The sequence below is a fragment of the Camponotus floridanus genome, unplaced genomic scaffold, assembly GCF_003227725.1.
Source record: "Camponotus floridanus strain SB8 unplaced genomic scaffold, Cflo_v7.5 scaffold96, whole genome shotgun sequence".
NCBI lineage: Eukaryota > Metazoa > Arthropoda > Insecta > Hymenoptera > Formicidae > Camponotus > Camponotus floridanus.
The window spans coordinates 501,252-525,588 of record NW_020229867.1 but is presented as its reverse complement, the minus strand read 5'-3'; the positions used below and the strand labels follow the sequence as shown (position 1 = coordinate 525,588).

Genomic DNA, 24,337 nt, shown 5'->3' with positions numbered 1-24,337 from the left:
TTACAATATACGTGACAAAAGAGGCATAATGATTAATGTCTCCTGCGGTGTATATAATGTATATTTCCATGTAATGTTGCAAGCAAATAAATTCATTTGCAGTAAGACATCGAAATTCTGATAAATAAAAATCTCCTTCTTCCTTTTACAGCTTTGCACTTAATTCTATTGTATAGAATTATTATAAGGAATACATATATAGCAAATATTGTACAAAACATATTTTATTAAAAAGATTTAAAGATATAGGAAATTATGTGATTCATTTACAATAAATTGATTTACATTGTATAGTGTCGTAATCAGTAAAAAATCGAGGGCATGTGGTCACCTCTCTTATATATACACACATATGTATATATTTCAACCAGTTAATCTAAAGAAAAATACTAGAGAATAAAAATATCTGTACAGATAATATGTATATTGATGAAGAGTGTAAAATAAAAGTATAAAAATCTTTGTAAATTTGAATAAATCGAAGATTCATTCAGGCATTATTGAATATTATTGAAAAAAGATATTTAAACGTCCAGAGTAATAATCCAGAGTACTTGTCCGACGATAATTTTCCATATTAAATGATATTTTACTGTATACATAAATCTCTACGAAAACAAATGCATTTTATATTATTAGAAATTAAACTTTTTATATAATCGTGACTTAAGCATATCTTTTGCCGTTTGGATTAAATAATATTCATCATTCTTTTCGTTTGAAGATCGCTTATTCTCTCGTACACAAATGTTTTCTAAGAGTGTCATCTTACAGAGCGCTATTTTGTCGATCATCAGTCAGTTTTATCGGCTTCCTTTTCCTATATTTAAGAATATTTCATCTCGTAAAACTTTAATCAACGGAAATGATGTTAATTTGTCGACCCTCGGAATTTCTTAACCGGATATATATGGGCGATCAAATATATTGTCGATTGTATTACAGTTTATAACGAGTGTTTATTGGTCTAGCTATCTCGATCGAAGGAATCTAAAGTATCGTTACTGGATGAATGCGCGAGATCGCTTAATTCGTCCAAATGCTTCTGTCGTTTCCTGACATTCCAATGTAGACATTCGGCCAGAGAATCGAACCAGTCAGTGATTTGATCGGCCGCGCAAATACTAGGTACTGGATATATGGAAGTTGTTACCCTTAAGCTGAAAAATTATGCAATTTTCATTAAATAATTCTTCAATTCAAATTTTAAAGTAATGGATTGTAAGCGAAAGCTTTTTATAATCATAAACATTTTACTTTATAAGAAATTGATTTGTACTAGCAAAATTTGATTTTTAATGTTTTTAAGGCAGTAAAATTCAATTAAAAAACAGTTATATCATAACAGTCATAATTCAATTATAACAACAGTTTAAATATATTTTATAGAAAAATGTACATATTCTTATGTAGAAAAATATTTATTTTTGGACTGACTTCTTTATGGAAAGCGAATTGTCAGTTTAATATTTATATTTGAATAATGTTTATCGCAAATATGATGAATGAAACGTAAAGTACCATCACCCTGCAGGACAGCCAACGTCTCACTCCAGAAAGATGTTCTTATGAAAAGTCTTAAGAGATAGCCAGCAAAGGGAATGCATTAAAATCCCGAGAGAAACGAATAAGCATAGAATGGATGAAATAGAAAGAATTTAAAGATAAAAATATTTAGAATAATGAAAAAAAATTGTGTGTATGAATATAAAAAATACAAGAAAATGGAGAAAAAATGTACTAATCAAGATAAACTTAGTGTGGAAAGATATTCACTCAGATAGTTACTTTATATGATACTTTGTGATATTTATCGAGCTTTTGAAAAAGAATAAACCACACGAATGAATCACATGATGCTGCGACGAGGCACAGATAGAGAGAAAGGCGAAACAACGCTCTTTACAAAAGCAGGACAAACCTGTCACCGACACGCAGCTCTTGCTGGTTGCGACCGTCGAAGGAGACGTAGGCTGTACTGCGGGCATTGCTGTTTGCCTTTATCTGAAATAATTGTAGAAAATGCAAACGATTAGATAGAGCTGCCGAGCGCTTCGGTTTTACCTGTCACCGTGGAACAGTTCCTGCCTATTTCTACCGTCGAAGGACACCCACGAGGTATTTCTGCTGTCACGTGAAACCGAGATCTACAGTGAGAAGGAAGATTGTCATTTTAACAGCAGTAGCGTCGCGGTTCGTTAGGCTCGAAATAATGCGTCAATTTTTTTCATTTATCTTTGTTAAAACACTCGTCACGTTGTTTATTGAATTTTTTCAATAGACTTTTTCCCATCGTTATCGTTAAAATCACTGATGCGTAAGGAGGAAAATATTTAAGCGTTTCTCGAAAAATGTTTGAACCTATAAAAATTTAACATTTTGATAAATCTTAATAAATCCATCTTCCTAATAATAAAAAAGGCGAATAAGTTTCTAAATTATTAAATCTATATATTTAATAATTTAGGAACTCTCTCTTATTTGCATTTTTTATTATTATGGAAATAATCTCTTTCCTTGATCACAGTTTCATGTCAAGAAACGAGTAATTTCCGATAAATTCTGATATTTTGACAACTTTTGAGCGAAAACTTTGAGGCAGCGCACGGTCTGGGAATGTGGGCGACATTCATTTGAACCAGGTTTCCTTTTATGGGATATTAACATGGCCCATACATCAGACGTGATAAAAAACTTTTATCGATTTACGCGAAAATGCTGAATTAAGTGCAAATTAATTAATATTTGTTATAAGTCTTAAAGGAAACAAACAGAACTTGTTTCTAACTTTCGACGTGAGCTGAAAGACGTGCATTTCTAGAAATCATTCCGAAATTTTAAATCAGTGGTCATATCTGGTGTAAACTAAATTAACATTTCGATTGGCGCGCTTCTCGGCGTCGAGAAGTTTAAACAACTACCTTGAGCTCGACTCCGGCAGGTACGACGATCGGTCTGAAGGACAAGGAGTGAGGGCAGATCGGTGTGATCATAATGGCAGGAACTGATGGATGAATCATGCTGGCTCCAGCGGCGACTGCGTAGGCGGTTGATCCGGTTGGCGTGCTTACAATCAAACCATCGCCCTGGACACTCGTCACGTGTTTGCCGTCGATGAATAGATCGATGTTTGATAGATAAGGTGATGGTCCTCTATCCACTACAACTTCATTCAGCACCAGAAGATTAGTGGGTGGTTCAGTCGGTTGCCCCTCTTCATTTTTGCGTACAATGACACATCTTAGACGGCTCCTCAAGGTTAAAGCTGCATGACCTGGTATTGAGACGCGAAAAATTAATAAGCTATAAACGAAAAACGACGACAATAAATAAATAAATCGACGGCTCACCTTCGAGAACGTTGGTCACTTGTTCCTGGAAATTGTCAAACTCGAAGGGGGTGAGGAAACCCAAGGAGCCAAGGTGAAATGCCATTACAGGTGGCACTGATTGTTGAAACAGTAGACTGGCATAAAGGAGTGTGCCGTCACCTCCCAAGCACACAATAAAGTCAATTCGATCCTGAAAACAAAAGGTATAATGTCATTAATATAAAAGAGCAAAAATTAATGCAAATTTTTTCATTCATTAATATTCATTTATTTTACAAAAATTATTCATGTTTTGTCGTATGATATGCAACTGCATCGAATCTGACTCGCAAACACGTAAATAAATTTTTATATTTTCTGATGAGAATCATCGTGAAAAATTATGACAAACGCATAATTTGTAAATATCACGAAACATTTCAAGCGGAAAGAATTATTACCTGTAATTCATCCGTGCCGTCCCTAAAGGTTTGTAATCTGTCGCGAACACCTTGAAATCTGGGATCCCTGGCTAAAGCTGGGTCTTCCAGAACAGATGCTTCTACAAAAACCACCATTCGTTTTTCCTGTATTACAGAAAAAAAATTTTAAGATTTCCTTTATTACGAGCAGGCATTAAAACTAGGTAAATAATAATCGTAGTCAATAATGTACTTTTGGCATTGTATTTTTAGTACTAGAGAAAATATAAGAATAATAGTTCATGGGTTAAGGACGATTTCTCTTTTACTAATACTCGTATACAAGTTACTAATACTCGTATACAAGTTAACGATGCGTTAACACATAAGTTGGTGCAGTACAAACTGCAACTGTCGTACGTGAAAAAAGACGACATATTTTTAACGTGAATCAAATATAATTAGACACTAACATGAAATTAAGAATAACGTGAAAAAGGTATCGAGTACCGAGGACAGTTTTTTTTTCATTTCATGCAAATGAAGCTAATTAGTTTTTTGTAATGTCAGTGGACTATTAACAACAATCAAGCTGCGAACAAGCTAATCAATTTGTCGCGAGATAAACGCATAATCTTTCGATTTGTTAAATGGTTTTGTTAATATTTACCTCTATCAGCCATGTGACCATTTGAACAAACGGTGGTAGAACTGACGAGTCGCGGACTTTTTTGATGACGAGAACGGTAAGCGGAGGTTTGTACCATGTCAACCTCTGGGAGGCTGGATCCTGAATGGTCCTGTGAAACCAAATCATTACTATTGTATTTCTCTTCAATATGCAATCATCGGTCGCATTACAATGTTGTTACGCGTCTCATCTGTTGTATAGCAGATTTATATTTGACAGAATATCTTGTAAAAAATATCATTTAAATACATTTAAATAAAGATACGATAATTTATACGTAAGCAGAACCAGCGGGAATGAAATTTAGATTCGAGCTCTCGATTGATTGCCATGCCTCTACCTCTTCTAAAGGCTTCGTCTATAATTATTCGTCATTCGTCGTTACATCCTCTATAGCCTCGAGAAACAATCGAATCATAGGGACAAAGGTAACTTATGAAATGTAAAAAAGTATCGAATGATGCAGGATTGCCGTTTATGATTAACATGGTGATTACGTTATTGTATTACACTGCAGTCTTTTATGCGCCGATTGCAAAGCTGCAAATTCAGTTCCTTATAGAAAAAGTCATCAAACAAGAGAGCTCGTGAAACATCAGCAAATATCGATTATGTAAAGAAAAAAAGCGATGAGAATGAATTACGTAACTAATATTTTTTTCCAAATATTCGTTTGCAAAAGATGATTGAAAGACATACATTCAAGTACATTTAAATTATATTTAAACATTATGAGAACATCAATAGATGTGGATATTGTAATTCTTCGCACCCCACAATTAGTTAAGGACCACCCCACAATTAGTTAAAGACCAACTATCAATAAAGTGAAAAGTAAATTTGCGGAAATCTACTTGAGAATATTAATCGAGGTATGTCGCGGGAATTGATGATGTGGGGATCAAACGCGGCGAGTTATGTCTTTTTTATCGCTGCATATAATTGAACCAACACGCATGCGATTTTTCGTGATCTTACTGATTCAAGTCGCGGCAACTTATTCAAAGCTATTTCGAATATTTGATTAATAAAATTACGATTCGTAGTGCTATTTATGTTAATGTGCCGCTACAACTCTAAAAGCACTCATCAGATAATTTTAAAATTCTTATATCATAATCGATAATTTTTTCGGACTACCGATGAACTTTCACGAGGATCATCAAAACAAATATAAGTGTGTTTTATTGATACTATTTTATAGGATACTTTTTAAGCATCCTCTAAGAAAAAAGATAAATTTAATTTAAGAAATTTATAGTGAATTTTCACAAAAAGATCTCGGATTTTGTTTGAAACAAATTAAATACCTGTCAGTGGCACAATTTATGAATATATAAGACTTTTTCTCTTCGAAACCCTTCGAAACTCTTTAATCGTGGCCGCAAAATTTAAGTAACGAAAAAATAACTTTTTGTAACCGATGAAAACGTAATGTCGGGTGTTGTTAGGTGATGTGAGAGAGAATTAAAAAGTATCGTGCATCGATCAACAACTTACATCTTGATTCCAACCATGATAGCACCGGCTGAGCGACGCGAGCTTACTGACCACGCAACTAAGTAAGACGGACATTTAAGCGCAAACATCGCGCACGCGCGCGCGTGTACATCACGTGCACGCGCGGGAAATCGCATTGCTAATATCTGTAACTCATTTTATATATACTGCAGTTCAACATTTCCAGGATGGGGAGCTTGTATTGTTTCTCAAGACAAAAGCGAGAAAAGCGAATATTTTTAGCTTGAACGAAAAAATTTTTGACCTTTCCGTTTTTGGGAAAAAAGTACATGATTGCTGCACAGAATTCAAAATCACCGAACATTTTTCGGTGCATCGTCCCTAGATATCCTTACACCACAACTATTTAAATAAAATTATATTTTTTTTATTCCTTTAAAATTATATGAACTATGCCTTTGTCACTGAATATTGTGTTTATAATTTTTTATGCATATTAAACGTTTACAGATATTAAAATGTTTCGAATCGGCTAAGTTAAAACTATCTACTAATTCTGGAAATATATTGTAAAGGCATTGATGTATATTTTAATGCATGTTAAAATGCGAGAACTTTCTCGTATGAAACTATGCATATTTAGAAAAGAATACACAATTCAAACATACTCTGTCATAAATGAAAAAAACATTTTCATTTTCATACAAACTTATATCCTCTCAGATAAAAAAATTGCATTTATGTGCATAAAATTTATAAAAGTTATGCATAATGAAGCGTCCGTTTCTATTATAACATGTGATCCCAAGATTCTTTTTAAAGTTAAAAGTGCTACTGAATGTGAAGGCTCCAATCTTATATACATATCTACAAAATTAACCCCATGATAAAATTAGAATCATCCAAAATAAATATTTTACGTAAATATTTGAATTTAATTGTAATTGATGTGCCACAAAATTAAATGTATAATTAATAAAGTACTTTAATAATTAAATGATAAAATAAATAATCCGAGATGTAAAAAAAAATTCGTAGAAATTGCAATTAATATCTCAACATTTAAAATCGGACGTCAACACGTCCGATATCGCTTAGTCATCATTCCTTGCAAAAAAAAATGCAAATGAATCCGTCGATCGGTTCTAGTATATTCGATACTTACTCTACGAACAATTAGCATTTCAATTTGATTGTTTGGTAATCAAGGCGATTCTAAACTTTCCCCATTAAATGTCGTTCAATGAAATCCACAAGACAATGGAAACTTTCTTTTTACCTTTTAAAAATTAATAATTTTTAATTGACCTATGATTATATTTATGATTATATTTATCGTGAGTTTGATCAACGATGCGATGTCATCATGAAATGTTCTTCTGTAATTTAATTAACGATGTGAAGGAAAATATACGAGGACGATTTTCAATGCAATTTTAAATGCATGCGTAATAATAAAATTTGTTTGATCGAAGATGAAATGGCAGAAAAATTTCCGATGAAATATAATAATCGCGCTTTTAAATATAAAATACTCAAATAATCGTGCTTTTAAACGTAAAATACTCAAATAATCGCGCTTTTAAATGGTTTAAAATACTCAAGTAAAATACAATGTGAATTACTTACATAACCATTGCGGAATTCTTCATGATACGCCCACATGGCCCGAATGTTTGAACGGGACTGGGTGCGTTTAAGCTTCTCGTTCGTCTGTAAGAACAAAATAGACAAGTGTATCAGACACGAGAGATATCTTTTGGATTCACACGGATTTCACTAATTTCATCAGCTTCATCGAGCGATACCGCAAAAAAAAATTCAACTCAAGATCCTAATCTTTGGCAGTGATTCTTACTTATTCGTTTCTACCTCATCTTTATAGAACAAGTATCGAAATGATTGCTTCATTTCCCTTTCCATATTCGGAAATAACTCCTTTTTGTTAACATTTTGAAAAAATTATTTTGAAATAACTCCTTTTTGTTAACATTTTGAAAAAATTATTTTGAAAAAAAGTTACATAGGAATAAAAATAGAAAAACCGAAGAACTTTAAACGATTATACATCGCATTTTATTTTTAGATATAGTTTTAATTTTAAAATATGCGTAAAAATGTGCATAAAATGTACACTTTTAAAATGTACGATGCACATATATATTATATCTATTCAGCACATATATATTATAGTAATTGTAAAGACTAATATCTACGTAATGAGCGGCGCATTTGCAATTCTGCGTATCATGGTATATTGAGTCAAGGTGATTAGAAATTACTCTATAGTAATTATTATTTATCGATGTATGAATAAATGCACTTTATTACACTAGATAATTTTCTTCTAATTTTTTATCGCTCTCAGTCACATTAAATTTTACGAACAGAAATTTACTTTAACAGAAATTACGTAGCTATGGGCACAGTCGATGAGGAAAATATATTTTAAAACAGAGGAACAGTTTACATTAATCTGAATTTCTTTCCACAATTTTTGCGTTGTAAATGTATCGATAGCGATGCGAAAGTTATGACTTCATGAATCTATAAATATAAAATATTATCTTATTGTTAGATATATTTCAAACAAATAATTCAAGTTTTAAAATTTCTTATCGAATGGCAATGAATTATGGACTGCTAATCGTAATTGCTTTTTTTTTCGACTCGTGACTCGAGAAAAGAATTATCGAGAATATTCTACCTAAGGACGCGATTTTGTGAATTCTCCATCGACGAATCGTTGAATCCATCGTCCTGCGGCTCGGTAACATCGAAAACAAAATCATACTGTCCAGTAATGTCACTCTCGTGCAGCGAGAATTGATCCGTCATTTTATTATTAGATGATAAAAGACTTCTTCGCAAGAGGAAAAAGCAACGGAATACGTGCACGAGAAAGTGTTTAAGATATATAATAGATATATAATAGATATATAATAGATATATAATAGTGTTTAAGATATATAATAGATATATAAAGTGTTTAAGATTTATAATAAAAATTATACGTGTGTGTCAGGAATTTATTAATTCGATAAATTTTTTTATTGCAACCAATATAAAGTTGAGTGCATTCGATAAGATATCAATAGTCATCATGACTTAATAATTTCTGATATCGTCGAACGTTATTCAAATATAAGACACGTGTAAATATCGTGCGTTACACGGTAGATTGTGTTATAGCGATGCGATCTTGTTGCCAAATTGATTTATTTTAAGATTCGTGCATGCCATCATAAGAAGAAATCGCGGATGCTAAAATTAATACCGATCTAATTCGACGCGGATAAACTCGTCTTGCCACTCATCAAAATTTATCATGCAACGTTCGAAAGAAGTGCATGTGTAAAAAACGACAAGTCACTATACGATTTCGATACAATTTGTTCCGCTACGCTTAATTAAGGGATCGGGATAATCGCTCGATACATTTCTCTTATTTAAAACTTTCTTTCGTTTATTCGACCTGTTGAAAATTGCTAAGCAGATGACTCTCTTAGAACATTCTGTAATTTCACGGTTACAAAGTACGCGACTTTCACGAGCGCGATTGTACGATCGGATTTCTAAACTCCTTCTTGTTCATTTCGGAGTGAATGCCTAAATTTCTGAGGATCTTGATCCCCGAGGCAGATGATGGCACACGAGCGGCGTCCTTCGCTCGTCGAGAAGCCTTCGAAAGTACGCGCGAGGACAACACTTTCCTTTTCTCGAAGGTATCAATCGAGATGAGGCTTCGACGTAGAGGCACGGATTTTACGATTCCCACCATCTGTCATTATCATTACATCCTGTACATTCTTGAACGAAAGAGAAAATTTTCGCGATGCTGATCGACGCGGTTGTAATTAAGATAAAATATGATATCATAATCGCATAATTGAACGCAGTCGAGCTCGCATCAAAGAAAGAAGCGTAGAAATGTTTTTCCAACCATGTCGCATATATGATATTCGTAGCCTTGAATCTCGTTCGAAACTTTTCGTCCAAGCTGCTGTGACGTATGCTGGACCACCGGTGATCCGTCTTTTCGACTCGACTTTCCGACTCAGACGTCCAAACAAATTACTCTCACTACGTCAGTTCTCCGGTCACTGCACCATCGGAGAAATAAATACCACCACCTCTCGTGCACTAATAAAATGGAAATTACGGAGTATCGATCGCGCGAAAAGTCCTAAAAGGTCAACTCGTGAATATTAATCTCTTTTTTTTTCCGCTAATTTTTAATCCTGATCAAACGTCACATGGGCACACGTGAAAGCGACCGAATGGCGAGATGGCCGTGCGCGGAATGACTCGCCCGAGTCGCCCACAATCGCGAGATTCTCTATCTCTGGCGGTCGGTAACAATACGTACGAGTTACGATCGTGTCGATGTTGCAGGCAATAAAGTTCCAACGCGCGATGCCGAGATAATTCTGGCGTCCTAAGACCATGAGGCGATTGCGCTCGTATATTTTTATCGTCCGCGTACCTCCTCGACGAACTTGTCTTTTCGCTCAAGGCAAAATACACATGCTGACGTAACGACGCTTTCTTCGTGTGAAGAAAGCGATTTGTACAGTTACGAGAGCGAGTGCGACAGTATCTTTGAAAGTAAATTCGAGCAAATATGATATAAGGATGAATGTCGCATCATTAGACTTCATTTTGATTAATTGTCGTTATAATGATATGTGTATACTTTTTCTCCAATTCTATTCGACAAATCGGAGGAAAGGAACCTTTTCAGTTTAATTGTGATTTATTCGTCGCACAATATCATTTAAATTCTTAGTAAACATAATATATTATTCATCGGCACATGTTTATTATATTGATTTTTTATCTATTACATATTTATTATGCTTTCATTATATTTATTACCTTTAAATATCCAGTCTTTGAAAGAACAATATTTCTAATCATGATTCACGCGATTGTCGCACAATAACATCATTTAAATTTTTAGTAAACATAATATTTTATTCGACACGTGCTATTACATTTATTATTGATTACTTTTTATCGATTATTGATTATGCTTTCATTATAATTATTACATTCAAATATATCCAGTCTTTGAAAGAATATATTTCTAACCATGATTGATGCGATTGTCGCACAATAGCATCATTTAAATTTTTAATAAATATACATTTTATTCAGCACGTTATTATATTTATTATTGTGACGTGCGCTCATTACGCATTATTTATTACTTATTATTTTTATGTATCCATAACCGGTTTGAGCAATATCAGTCACATGTTCTTTTCTTAAACGATCCAGATTTCTTGTATAAAAAGAGAAAAAACGTGTTATATTATGAATGTAATTAATATAAAATAAATAAATATAAAAATTAAAATAAATTAATATAAATGAATATAAAAATAAATATAATGAATACGTGTGCGTCAAGTAAAAGGTTATATTTGTAAAATTTGAATAACGCTGTCGTAATAAAATTGTTACGTCACAATGGCTTGGAACTTGGGGTATATATATAAGGCCCGTCGCCGAGCGATACAAAGATCTTGACGAAAAGTGATCTGGCAAGATGACGCATTTGGCTTGAATCGTTCGGCCGAGGGGAACGCACACTCGTTTCTGTAATCGATTGCATCGAGCGCAAATTCCTCAAATTCCGATGGACAGCGGAAAGGAGGCGTCATGCGCGCGCAAGCCCATCGAGCTCTCAAAAGCCGGATCGGATGGAATGTGCGGCGAAAGGTTCTCGAACGCGTTCTCGCTCTCGAAGAAAGGAGCAACAAAAAGTGCTCCCGCAGCGATTCAAGCGGGCACTCGGCTATTCGGATGCACATGCAGTTAAATGTCAATTAACGTCATCTCTCGAGACGTGGTGTTCCCTCTTCAAAAAAACGAGAAGAAAAGGAAAGGAAAAGTTAGACAAATTTTTTCCCCTTTACGATCTTTTTATGTATCGTCCTGAGTAATCGAGTTTACATCGTAAACGAGGAGACACGTTCTTGCAACGAGATACGATTTGTAGTGAGGGAAAAAAAATGATGTCTTTATTGAACGATACCTCAATTCAGCCTCGTCCATTCACCGTCAATTCACGATAAGTCTTTTGAGCAGGTGAAAAGGAGACGACGTTCGTGCAACAATTAGAGCGATGCGGATCAACACGATTAAGGCACGCTTCGGCACTGACGCACCAAGAGGAGGTACGGTCTCGGATATTGGCGTCGTTGGTCTCGTAGGTCGCGAACGCCGGCGTCGTGACGCCCAGCGCCACGCACGCAGGCGCGAATACTAATCAATTCCAAGCACGCAACCTATTTGTTTTGGTTCTAGACTCATTGAACTCCTTCACGCAACTTTCGTCTCGGCTAAATCGGGAAATATATACGCTAAAGAAATCCAGTAGAATAAATTTCACTTGTGGGAAATATCCAAGGATTTTGAGAGGAATTTCAAAGTCGTATTATATTAGCTCTCCACTGAATTTAATATTTCATTTTGTCATTTTTTTTAAGTATTTTTTTTTGTATCTTAATGATGTGTAAATATTTTATCCTAAAGACTTATAAATGATTAATAATTTTTTTTACGGTGCTCAAGTCATTCAAGAATTAAAAATTGTCATGTTATATAAGCGACTATCTTAATATTTCAGAATCTAGTGTCCAAGAAGATAATGATGTCGTGGCACGGCAAAAGTGTTGAGCAAGCTACTGTGTGTTGTATCTCGTATTACACACGAGATGTCAAATTACGTGATTTTAATTTAATTGCGAAATTAAACAGACAGTGATTTCATGTTAGTGAAAGAGTTCGGTCGATGCCTCGTACTTGGTAACACACGATTTTGCAATAATCGATGAAATAACATTGCGAGCAATTAATGCGATTATATTTATGTTTATGCGTCAGAAATTACTGTGTCATTTGTCGATTGCTTAAGTCAGCTTATTATATATGCTTTTTGCAAAAATTTGAATAAAAATCGGATAATATATGTTGAGATGAAAAATTAGATTTTACAATCAACAATGAGAGATCTTTCGGAAATTGAATTCGAGTCTCTTGGATGAGAGCCAAGTAAAGGTATCTTTACTATGACATTCTAAACAGATAACTTTAGCGATTGAAAACCCCAAAATAAATTAAATTCCACAGAGTAAAAATATGTACAGTAACTCAGATATAATTATAATTTTTAACCGGGTTGAAAGCACACAAGTGGAATTCTAAATGATTAAAATCATTTAAAGTTTAATCTCATCTTGTAAGCTAAAACTCTTTTTTAAGGGAGCTCAAATTTCGACAAGCTGTCAAAAGTTTTTAGAAATTATATGCGTCAAAACATATGGACGGCATGATTCAAAGCGATGGTGTTTATAATATAAGAAGCTACTGTGTTTCTACTGAGAATCGAATCCGAGTCTCTTGAATGAGTCAGATTCGCTAGACGACATCGTCTATATTATTTTAGATTATTATATTAAACCTAGAAAAATAGAGCTTATTTCGTGCGATTAAAATTAATTAATTACAAAGTTTTCCATCATGTAATTTTTAAAATAGTCTACATAAAAACTGCTTAAAATTCTTAGCAAAATATCTAAAGTAGTCTGAGGAAAGATGATTAGATCCAATTCGTTTATTAATGCTCTTCCCATAATTTTTGAACTTCTACTCACGGCCAAGTACCGGATCGTTTCCGTCTGCGTGTTTCCGGTTCCTTGACCCGACTCGCCCGAAAGAGCTCTTCTTCGCTACCGTTCTCGGTCCTGGCAATGATGTCCTTACATCCAGCTAGGCATCTCCAATCGAGCAGCTCGCTCACACTTCGTCTGCGTGGCTTCTCCTTCACCATTTCCATTATCCGAAAAACATTTCCTTTAATTTTTCCGACTCTCCCAACTCACTTCTCCGATTACTCCGAATCTATTTTCGAGTCTACTTCAGTAGGATAATTGCACGTAAAAATGACAGCTCGATTCTCATCATTCTTCATTCGCTTTAAACAATTCGAACGTCGAACGCGATTAATTTCACATTGATTGATGTCAATAATAATCAGCTATGATATTCTATACTGCGGTTTTCGCGCGCTACTTTCCAACACACGGCCAATTATATGCGCTTTCTTTCTTTCGCAATAGCAATTGCTCTTGACATCCGAGGACTTCCTTTCGCGATGGTCGAACTCGCGGTTTGTACGTGCAGCAACGATAGTGGTAAACTTATCCATCTAAGCGTAGCATAATTCTTGGTAAGGTTTGCGGTGGTGTTGCGTTTACTTCATTCCATGTATGCAAATGATATGTTCAACATAACTACTAGCGATTCTACGCACGCTTTGTGCACGTTGCACGTGTACGAGTTTTTATAATGATTGTTTCAGATTTAGAATAGAAATAATAATATATAATCGGTAATGGTTGCCTTGGACTTTTGTCCTTCATTGAAAAAATTGCGTATCAAAACAACTTTCGAAAGAATGCCTCGCACGGGCTTCGTTGTATGCGTACTTGTTTCATATTAACATGTGTTTGCGACCTACTTGCACAAGCGGGGAATTTCACTTGCTGAACGAGGCGACCGATAGTGGATACCGTTGTCCGCAATCGTTACGTTTCTTTTATCTTATCTGTTTAATATTGAATATGGTCGCAGCTCAATGCTACATGTCAATCGATAATACTTCAAATTTTTTCATTTTTTTTGTAATATTTAATTGTGATCATTTTGCAAATTTCTAATCAATATAAAGCGCGCGACACGAATCTACAAAGATGATCTTCGTCGATGTTTTGAAGCACACACGTATACATATATATGTACAACATCATTCGCAAAATTTATACTTTATTTTTATAATAATAAGTCGATTGGCAGCACTATATTTTCGACGATAAAATTTTGTTCCCGATCATTACGATTCAAAGTTTCGTTATTTCCTCCAGACTTTGATAGGTACATGTGTTTTCACAAATGTTAAGCTCAATTTCTCTTTGACAGTTTTTCATATTGAAAAGAAAAATAATCCAATTCGTATTATTCATTAATGGGAACAATGAAATGAGGCCTCCAAGTTGGCACAGGCAAGGCACAACAACCGCGATGGACGACTGCTGAAGGTTCACTGAGAAACGATTTTACCAGCTGTAGCCAGCCGAGAGGCAGTTAGGGCTTTCTAACGCGCGCCTTTTTCCCCACCACTCGATGCCCCCGTTATCGTCACGTTCGTGATACCAAAAAATTTATGGAAGGGTCGAGAGTTCGAACGATTCGCGACGCATCGTGAGATTAATTTTATTGCGCCACAGTCGAAGACAATATAACATGGAATAACATGTATATGTATTTAAAATATATTAAGAATACTAAATTTATCCAGAGGAAGATTCTGAATCTATTGTATTTTTTATCTCGAAAATTATGTATTCTTTGTCATTTTTATTATTCTTCATTTTTTATAAATTATTATTTCTACAATTATATATTATCTCTATTATATATATTATCTCTATTATTCTACAATTATATATAATCTGTATTAATGTTATCAGAAAGTTCTGTAAAATTAGCCTTCTAGGAAAACATATTTCCTCCCTTTCCGCTATTATCTTTAATGAATTATGATGAAGTATTCATCCTCAGCAAAGTAGAGGCTACTACTGTTCGAGGCATTGTCTTGTAGTCGACGGAAGTCTACCCATAATGCTTACATTTCCGGTCGATGAAAATAACAATGATTCAAAGTGAATGCATTATCAAATTCTCGATGAATAACACATTTCCATTCGGATTAACAAAAAATGCTTTTATTACTAAATTAAAAAATTTTTTTTTTATCTCAGAAGAGAGATAAAATATTTATTTTAATATTAGATAAAATTAGGAGAACTCTTCCCTTATTTCTGTTTTGCTTTTTACTGACCATAGTATACTTTCTCAATTATCGAGCTTATGCCATATGTTCGGTCTCTTGAGGTGCGCATGACAATATTGAATAATGTATGATGTTATAGATGTTTGTAACCAAAGCGAGTTTTTACGTCACATATATAAGAAACGTAAAACCAACTGTTCTTACTTTCGCTCATACGTACTAATTCAAATTTTTAATAATTCATCAAAACTGCAGAAGAAAATTCTCAAAAATGATCGTTTATCTTAATGTTTCTTTAAATATCTCTGATATTAAAACTATTCCATTATGTAATTATTTATTCCAGGTATCTAGCTAAAGCAAATGCCTCAATTAATTTGCTTCCAATGTTGATAATAATTATTAAGGAATTTACTGCATTATATCATATTTATAATTTAAGACACGTTCGATACATATGATTTCTCGATTTTCATCAAGGTTAAATATACAATTTTTTTAAAGGTTGATTATTTCTTTGTTTTAATAATTTTTTATTCTTGTTTTATTTTTTAGTGTTCTAATAATTTAAGCATTAGTATATATTTATAATATATAAAGAACAAAACATATTATTTTATTACATTAGAAAAATTTTGTTTCCTTAGTTACAAGAAACTTTTTTTGGCAAATGGAAACGAAATAAAATCATTAATTTGTTGCAGGCTTTAAATGGGTAAATCGTTGTCAATTAGTTATATCTTCAATTATTTGCAAAAATCAGATTTTTTTTTCTAAAAATAGAAAATTTTTAATTATGTCAAAATGAATATTCTCCTTTACTATTAACACGTTACGTATCACGTGCGATGGTGGTGTAATGGTGAGCATAGTTGCCTTCCAAGCAGTTGATCCGGGTTCGATTCCCGGCCATCGCACAATACTAATTTTTTGAACTTTTTTATTACAATTCGATATATTTTAAGAAGATATTCTCATCGATGAATATACACATGTAACAATCTAAAATTGGCAAATTCGTTTTTCGTCTTATGATGTCATTATTTTAATTAAAATTTTTTATTAAACGAGATGCTATCTGGGGATTTACAAAATGCGTAGTATTAATTTCACAAGCGCGTATAATGTTGCGTAATATTAATAAATTTGATTATTTAAAATATATGATAAATTTAATAAAATATAATCTAATTTTTGTTGAATATTATATCTTTATAGTACGACTGTCTCTTGTACTCTAAAGGAAACATCGAAGTAACAAGAGCACTGCTGGTGTAGTGGCATCATGCAAGATTCCCATTCTTGCGACCCGGGTTCGATTCCCGGGCAGTGCAATTTTCTTTTTGTTTCCGGCAAAATTGATGTATGAAAAATTAGAGAAAAATCGATATTGAGGGATAAAGTCTCCGTCCTATTTTTACCCCCGTAATTGCTATTCGGCTAAAATCATTATCAGCTTTGACATGGAATTTTTTCTACGGGATTTTTCTCACATACGATGATAATTGATAATAATTTTATCGATTAATAATAGAGCGACTTATGATTAATTAAAGTTACGTGTAATAACTTGATAGTCTCGTTTCCTATCTATTTGCCAAAGAGATTGCAACTAACGAGTACATAAGGTTTCCATGATGTAAAAAAAAATAAAAGCGTCATCTATTACATTAGTTTAAGTTTCTGCAACGAGGCAAAACAAGCCGTAGAATATTATTCTAAATTTCATTATTTATTCTCCCCTCTTTCACCTTGAAATTATCTATAGATAACAAATCATGTGTGTAAAATTCCACTCCAATAGATATTCATTAAACGATCGTTTAGTTGCAGTTTTCGTTTTATAATTCGCAAACATAATTTCTGGATGTAAGTTGAAAATAAACCCGGAATACATAATGCGAGATACAGATGCATATATATAAAGCATACGATAAGTTGGGTCATGTTTATGAGGAATACTGTACCTGACAGCGAGACGGATAAGAGAGTTTCTCGTACGCGTCACAACTTGGAAAAGGATGCTTGCACTACGTAACATCGTTATATTGGCACTACTGACGAGGGCCAACGATTCCATTCTTGGTGAACACGGTGTATCGTTGAAGGAGAAGGAAACAAGATAAAAATTTCTCACGATAAGGGGAACTTTTGCGATAAACCCAGTTTCATCAGACGAGAGTGGATAGATCGCGTGCCACGCTTATGTCAAATGTCGCGTGATTGTTCAGTGATGTTGATATTAATTGATAAAACTAACTAGCATATATATAATGTTGGAGTGCTCATACCCACGTGTACATCATACATTTTTACGCGATAATCCATGTTGGACGAGCTCGGGAATAAAAGGAGAAGAATCTAGAATGAAGACGCCGTTGATTGTGCACGAGATTGATGCATATTGCACTCGCAAAACAACATGACAACTGTTATCGTCGAGATAAATACACACAGATACGTATGCAATCTAAATATTGGAGTAAGTGTTATACATTTACCAAATAAATATGTGATATTTTCAATTTTATTCATTGCGTATCGATACGCGTCATGTCGTCGTTCAATATTAATACGCTGTTGCCTTGCAAGTAATAATTGCAAGAATAATTGCTTGTCGCTTTGAAATCTATTCATAATGTAAAACAGCATAATCGAATAAGGATTAATTTTTTTCAACTAAAGTCATTATTATATCTGTCATTCCGAGAATAGAATAATTGTGTAACCGTGAAAAAAATGTCGCCAAAAAAATAATTAATTGACATCAGCTAATAAGTTGAAGGACGTAATCATTCAGAATCGCAAAAACTAAATTCAGCAACGTTTTAAAATTTCCTACTAGAAAAAAAATGTATTTAAAAAGTTATTTTCTGTTATTATGATAAAACATGCGATACAATGATCGGACGAACACAAGAATATTTATATGATTGGACATAAAGTATGAAATATTTTTAGCCCACATCAAGATAAAACAAGTGCAACTTTAGCATGAATACATTGTGCATTCTCATGGAAATTATTCAGACAGTCTAAGGTCTCAAAGCATGTCTACGTTCAATAGTCTCATCAAAATGTAAAGATGATAGCTGACAACGTGAACACATCTATAATATCTAAAAGTTTATGAAATTAGATTTTCTTTCTTTCTTTTCAATTTACAAAAGAGCCTTTCGTTATTTAAAATTATAGACTGAAAAATAAGAGAAATTCATAATTTTAGATCCCAAAAAGTCTATATCAACCTGATTTTATAAATAATTTATAAATCATAGTAAATCTAAAATAATAATCTTCAATTATTTTACAAGTGTTTAGAATGCCAAAAGAAAATCTGCGTGACAAGTTGTTCAAATGATTAGACAAGACAAGAAGCAATCACGATATAACTCTAGGAGGACACGACTATACCAACGAAACGACTACATTCAACAGGTAAAGGAACATGTTTTCATGCAGGTTTTACCAGTTGTCGCTAGCTACAATCAACACTGAACAGAGCTGTAAAGAACTATATTACCTTCGCGTATTACATTCCACCGTCTCGGCTTGATCGACTGTTAACTCGGACCGCACGTTGCTTTAAGAAAAAAATAAAATTGTTAAAATTCTAATAACGATCTCTAAATAATCATGTTAACGTTCAAGATTTTGCGTCAATAACAATATCTCGTATGACATATAAATTATCGAATTCCATCTTCGATTAGACGCCTCCCACTCGCTCGTGTCCGGTGACCAGCGTATGTAGCTTCAAAAGGGAACGTATTGTTAGACACGACTGTATCAAGATCCATTCGTGGCCTTGACACAAATTTCCATATTTTTTACGACGATATATCGTACATATGAGTCGTAAAATATGGTTGTTTGCGCAATCGTGTCGTGAACCGTCCGATTCGATTCTAAAGATCGAAAATCTCGTTCCCCAAAAGATACTTAATATTGAACCATGTTATAATAGGTTTTTTGTAATTGAACCTTTTACACTTCTTGCTTCTCCTCTTTTTTTCCAAAACTTGTAAATATATTTATATCATTTTTAGTGTACATTAGTGTAGAAAGTTCAATTATAAAAGACAAACCCTATAATAGACAAATGTCTAGATATTAAATTTGATCAACGATTTAAGAGAGTTATGCTGATCATCGCACTATCATTGACATCTAACGCGCGTGACAGCCAGGTTTAACGAGTTAAATTAGATTAAATGTGTTTTGTGTGTCTCTAAAATTATCCTATTATGTCAATTCTGATTGATTGAACGCGGAAATTTCGGACTCCGAACTTTTCCCGGAAATTTTCCGATACACGGAAGTGCGCAAACTTCCGTAAATTGTCTCAGTATGCGATCAGATGGAAACTTCGCGTCGTCGATTTTCTTTTTTTACAAATATATAATAAATAACCTTTCGGATATCAAGATCATTCGTGAAAAATATACAAATTTATGTAAAAAAAAAAAGCGATAAAACTTGAACTTGGTGTCGAGGAAGGTGATCGAGGACAATCTTACCGGAAGATTTGTTGTTTATCGTGCATCCGAGACACGGCAGTTTTTTTGGGCTTATTCTCGTCCAGGTTCGCGTCGATCATTGCCTTGGCCAGCTGAAGATCCCTCTCGTCCATCTCTTTCTCTCGCTCACTGACAGTTGCGATATAATAAAAGCTCGACGATGCACACTCGACGACGCTCGCGAACCGCACCGAGAGATGTCTCGTCGCGTACTGGAAGAGCTCTCTGTCGCCGACAGGTTTAACCCTGAGCACCTCATGAGCACGAACGGCTTGAACATATGTCGGATAACTTCGTTGCTGTTGCTCGTACGGTTCCGTATTTGGCCTCTCCGGCCGCCCTTTCCTTATCGCTATTTTTCTGAGTTTCGCTTCGTATTGTCGTGCAAATAACTCCCCTTTCTCGCCCCCTCTTTCTCTTGTTTCGAGAATAGAACTGGGCCATTGTAATCGGGGTTCCGATCTAACGTATTATTTGGAGCACGGGGAGCCATTTGAATGACCCCCGCGATTCCCGCGATTTGCGCCCAATGAACCCTCGCATTGACAGCAGCGAGATCAATGGGCAGCGTTGACGTCACGCCGTGTTCAATAATGGATACACATGCACAAGTGTGTATTTATATCTCTGAAAGACTGATGACATTGCCGATTTTTGTGAATTTTTAACTTGACGCTTCATTGGTGAAACGATGATTTTTTTAAATCCTTTTTCTTGCTTGATATTTCTGTTTTTTTTTTACAGTTTATATATTATGTGTGTGTGTGTGTGTAATTATATATTGTGCACACATAAGTATATATTATTTTATTCGTGAAAGAGAGAGAGAGAGGAATCAGAAATTTATTTAACTTAACCTATGATATCTTCGAAAGGTAAGAAAAATGCCAGTAGTCGAAACGAAATATGTCAAACAAGTGGTTGCAGATGGCAAGACATGCCTTTTCTGAACTCTTTAGTGATACCTAAATAAAAAAATTTCAGCGATATTAGTTACAAAATCATACATAAAAAAGCGCCACTTAATGAAGCCACTTCCGAATCGAATAATAGCTAAACGCATCGCGTCTGATTATTTTTATATTATAAATACTTATATATATTTTCCAGAAATATTTACATAATTAATATATTCAGGTATTTATATAAATATTTATGGAACCAAATAGTCATAATGTATGAATAATTAAACGTTATTATATCGGTTTTAGAAGCAGCTATCTTTAAACGAGAAGGCATTAATGATGCCGAGTGTGTATCAGAATGTGTGCAGCGGTTTTGCTTTTATATCCTGTATAAAATTCATCATATAATTCAAAATTATCTTAACGTCAAGTACGGTTAGTGATTAAATACCGCAATTATATCAACCTCTTTTGCGATTTAATTGAAGAAACATTGAGTTTCTTGGCCACATCCTTTCCTCTTTTCTCTTTCCTCTCACTGTAACGTAAGTAATCAATTTTTTTTAATATCTCTCACAGAATTTAGAATGAAGAGAATAAAAAAATAGGACAGAAAGATCTAATTAAGTATAAAAATATATATAAATCGGTCCTCGATTTTTCGATTGAATGCGCAAAGAATTCAGGAAGATGACGACCGAGTCACCGGGCGTTTCTTCCGCGGGCGAGAAACGATCTAGTTTACGGCTAGAATAGATCCGTCGATCGATCTCGGTCGATTGAACACCGCGATATTAATCACGTGCCTGTTTCTCCTCGAGCCAGGGCCGGTACCGGTGGTTATCAAGGCCACTCACTCGATTACCCGCGTTTCTTGCAAACCGAACGTTAAAAGCGTATGCAACAGGCCGCGCGATAAATACTTTGACGATTTTTTATGATTTATAAGAACTCGTTCTCTCTCTCCCTCTCTCCCTTTCTTGCAATTATGTTTTTCTGTTTCATCAATAATTGTCAGATCTTTGATTCATTATCGACGAGACGTTATTTTAATACCGTTGGCTGCTCTTTTCTTCCTTTTACGACGAGTTCAACGCATGTCGCGTCTCTTCGATTCGCATCCGAAACGGTTTCTTATCGCGATAATAATGCCGAGACCGTTCTGCTTGTTACATATGAAACCGCTTCCAACCGTTGCAATGTCCTCTTCCAATCATCATTCGCGAGAAGTGCTCTATTATAACGTCAAAAACTTACAAGCGGTATTCTTTTCTCATTATTCAATGCAGATCCTAAACGTAGATGTGTATATTTTTCAGTTTATTGAATTTATTTTAACGCAATTATATCAGTCGGTTCATTTTTTTATGCAAAAAATTACTTTCTTCGCCAAATTTAAAAATCTGCTAATCTTACTCCCCATTCTTTTATTCAAGGATGTTTGATCTCTTCGTTTTTTACATTCGGCAACCAACAAGGATAAAGTGATACGCTGTGTCTTCTGTATCGCTTGCTGAAAAACGCCCTGTATTATTCGCGAGTAGACTGTTATGTTTTTACGCAAAACATTATTTTCTTCGCCATATTTAAGGATCTCTGCTAATTCTGCTTGATTCTTTTATTCGGCAAAAACGTTTGATCTCCTCGAGGACAAGAAAAATCTAAACGCACGAGACTCGCTTGCTCTTCGTATCGTTGACATTTAAATGCCCAGCTAGCATAATCGCACTCCGATATCGTATCTGCGTCAAACGAACTTGAAACCGCACGACATACGTTAACCTTTATACGCGACCAATGTCGTGTGTTCTTTTAATTCTTCGCTATAAGCCTTTCGTTTCTGCGTCGATAGCGATCTACCTTTCGTTTCTAGTCATCGTCAGCGGTAAATCAAATTCGCCTCGTCGAATATGCGACGTGGCACGATACGTATTCTCTCTCTTTCTCTCTTCGTCAATGATACCCTGACTTTTTTGCGCATGATTGTCTGGGCATTCAAACACACGCTAAAATTTAACGAGCTGTACGTCGCCGGCGATGTATCAAAGCGCTCCAAATAAGCGATGACGCGACTCACGTGCGTTTCCCGTGCGTGTACCTACGTATTATAGATTCCAGTCCACGTAACTACGTAGCTCGCATATACGGATTATAATAAATGCGTTACATTAAAGTGAATAGCAGCACCAGCGACAAGTTTCGCCTTGGACAAGTCGCCGGTTTTTGTCGACGCGGCGATAATACGTTTCTGTCTTCTTGAACTGCTGCTCATTTCTATAATACACGGGTTGATTCTAAAATTGCGGACGTTTTCTCGGCCCGCGAAGAGACTAAAGCAAGAAAGTTTCGAAGCATATGTCTACATTTCTCTTTCACCATCATAGGATCGTTAAAGAAATTTCAAATTTATTTATCTCTCGGAGAAACAGGTTTACCCAGCATAATCAAAAAACGATAGTTTTATATAATAAATCTTTATGAGAAATTTATGCCAAATTTATGTTTTCTTTTCGCGCATATATCCTCATTTAAAAATAACAGCTATAATGAGTGAAAGTATGCATCGCGACGACTTTGCCGATGTAACAGAATTGAAAGATACATAACGCGATATCTTTACGCTCACAAATTTGAAACCCATTTCGCGGAGAAAAAAAGGGGGACGGAAATTTTTACTTTTATTTTCGCGATTGCAAATGAGATAAATTATTGATTCGCAGACAGGCTGTACAGGTTCTCCAGTCGCGCAAAAATCGCAAGTGGATCATGTCAGGCTCTCCATCGATTCTTTCCGTCAGACTGATAGCTACCACTTTTACGCGTATAGTAAGTGGGCGGTGATGTAAACTCGCGAACGCGAGTTTCGTACGTAAACGACCAAATGAATAAACATTGGAGTAGAGTGCACCGATGTGGCCGTTATATAAACGTCGATCGCAAATACACACACGCTAGTCGCGTAAACTTCGAAAGAAGCACTGCTTACAGACGCGGAAATTTGAGACCGTTACTTCCGGTTCGAAAAAAGAAAAAGAAGTTTAAATAATATTTAGAGAGAGAAAGAGAGAGAGGGACACGTATTTTTTATAAAAATATTCCGTCTCTCTCTCTCTTTTCGCATTTCCTTGTTTGGCTTTCTTATGTCGGCAGGTTTCTCGGTTTCTT

The 24,337-nt window shown here is 34.7% G+C and overlaps 2 protein-coding genes and 2 non-coding genes across 11 annotated transcripts in view; 3 read left to right on the top strand and 1 right to left on the bottom strand.

The window, feature by feature from the left end:
- Positions 1 to 486: 486 nt before the first annotated feature.
- LOC105249420 (NAD kinase) lies at positions 487 to 20,491 on the bottom strand. Of its 7 annotated transcripts, XM_025415072.1 has the most exons (9): positions 20,268 to 20,491; positions 19,271 to 19,330; positions 7,515 to 7,598; positions 4,404 to 4,533; positions 3,773 to 3,898; positions 3,351 to 3,522; positions 2,922 to 3,274; positions 1,922 to 2,004; positions 487 to 1,160 (listed from the first exon to the last, which is right to left on the bottom strand). In XM_025415072.1, exons 1-9 carry the CDS (start codon positions 20,378 to 20,380, stop codon positions 968 to 970), a joined length of 1,314 nt encoding a protein of 437 aa, XP_025270857.1. In that variant the 5' UTR covers positions 20,381 to 20,491; the 3' UTR covers positions 487 to 967. The 7 variants fall into 7 exon arrangements, with proteins under 7 accessions (XP_025270857.1, XP_025270860.1, XP_025270859.1 ...); XM_025415075.1 differs by lacking the exon at positions 19,271 to 19,330; XM_025415074.1 differs by lacking the exons at positions 19,271 to 19,330; positions 20,268 to 20,491 and adding an exon at positions 17,715 to 17,809.
- On the top strand, positions 16,593 to 16,664 carry Trnag-ucc. The gene has a single exon. It is a non-coding gene; the product is annotated as a tRNA-Gly (tRNA).
- Positions 17,011 to 17,081, top strand: Trnag-ccc. Its single transcript has one exon. It is a non-coding gene; the product is annotated as a tRNA-Gly (tRNA).
- Positions 17,837 to 24,337, top strand: part of LOC105249418 (vicilin-like seed storage protein At2g18540) — a 74,583-nt gene continuing 68,082 nt past the window's right edge. Inside the window, exons 1-3 of one of the 2 annotated variants that reach the window (XM_025415071.1) lie at positions 17,837 to 18,229; positions 18,709 to 18,826; positions 19,062 to 19,185. The gene's annotated coding sequence lies outside the window, so the exon portion shown is untranslated. The remainder of the gene's footprint in view (positions 18,230 to 18,708; positions 18,827 to 19,061; positions 19,186 to 24,337) is intronic. The other variant, XM_011254859.3, reaches the window with a different exon arrangement.

Excerpts from the sequence above, each read along its gene's own strand:
- LOC105249420 (XM_011254862.3), bottom strand. The coding sequence starts at position 13,731 with ATGGAAATGGTGAAGGAGAAGCCACGCAGACGAAGTGTGAGCGAGCTG. Across the intron at positions 7,599-13,549 it reads AAACGATCCGGTACTTGGCC|ACGAACGAGAAGCTTAAACG; the intron begins GTGAGTAGAAGT and ends TTGTTCTTACAG. Across the intron at positions 4,534-7,514 it reads AAGAATTCCGCAATGGTTAT|GACCATTCAGGATCCAGCCT; the intron begins GTAAGTAATTCA and ends TTGGTTTCACAG.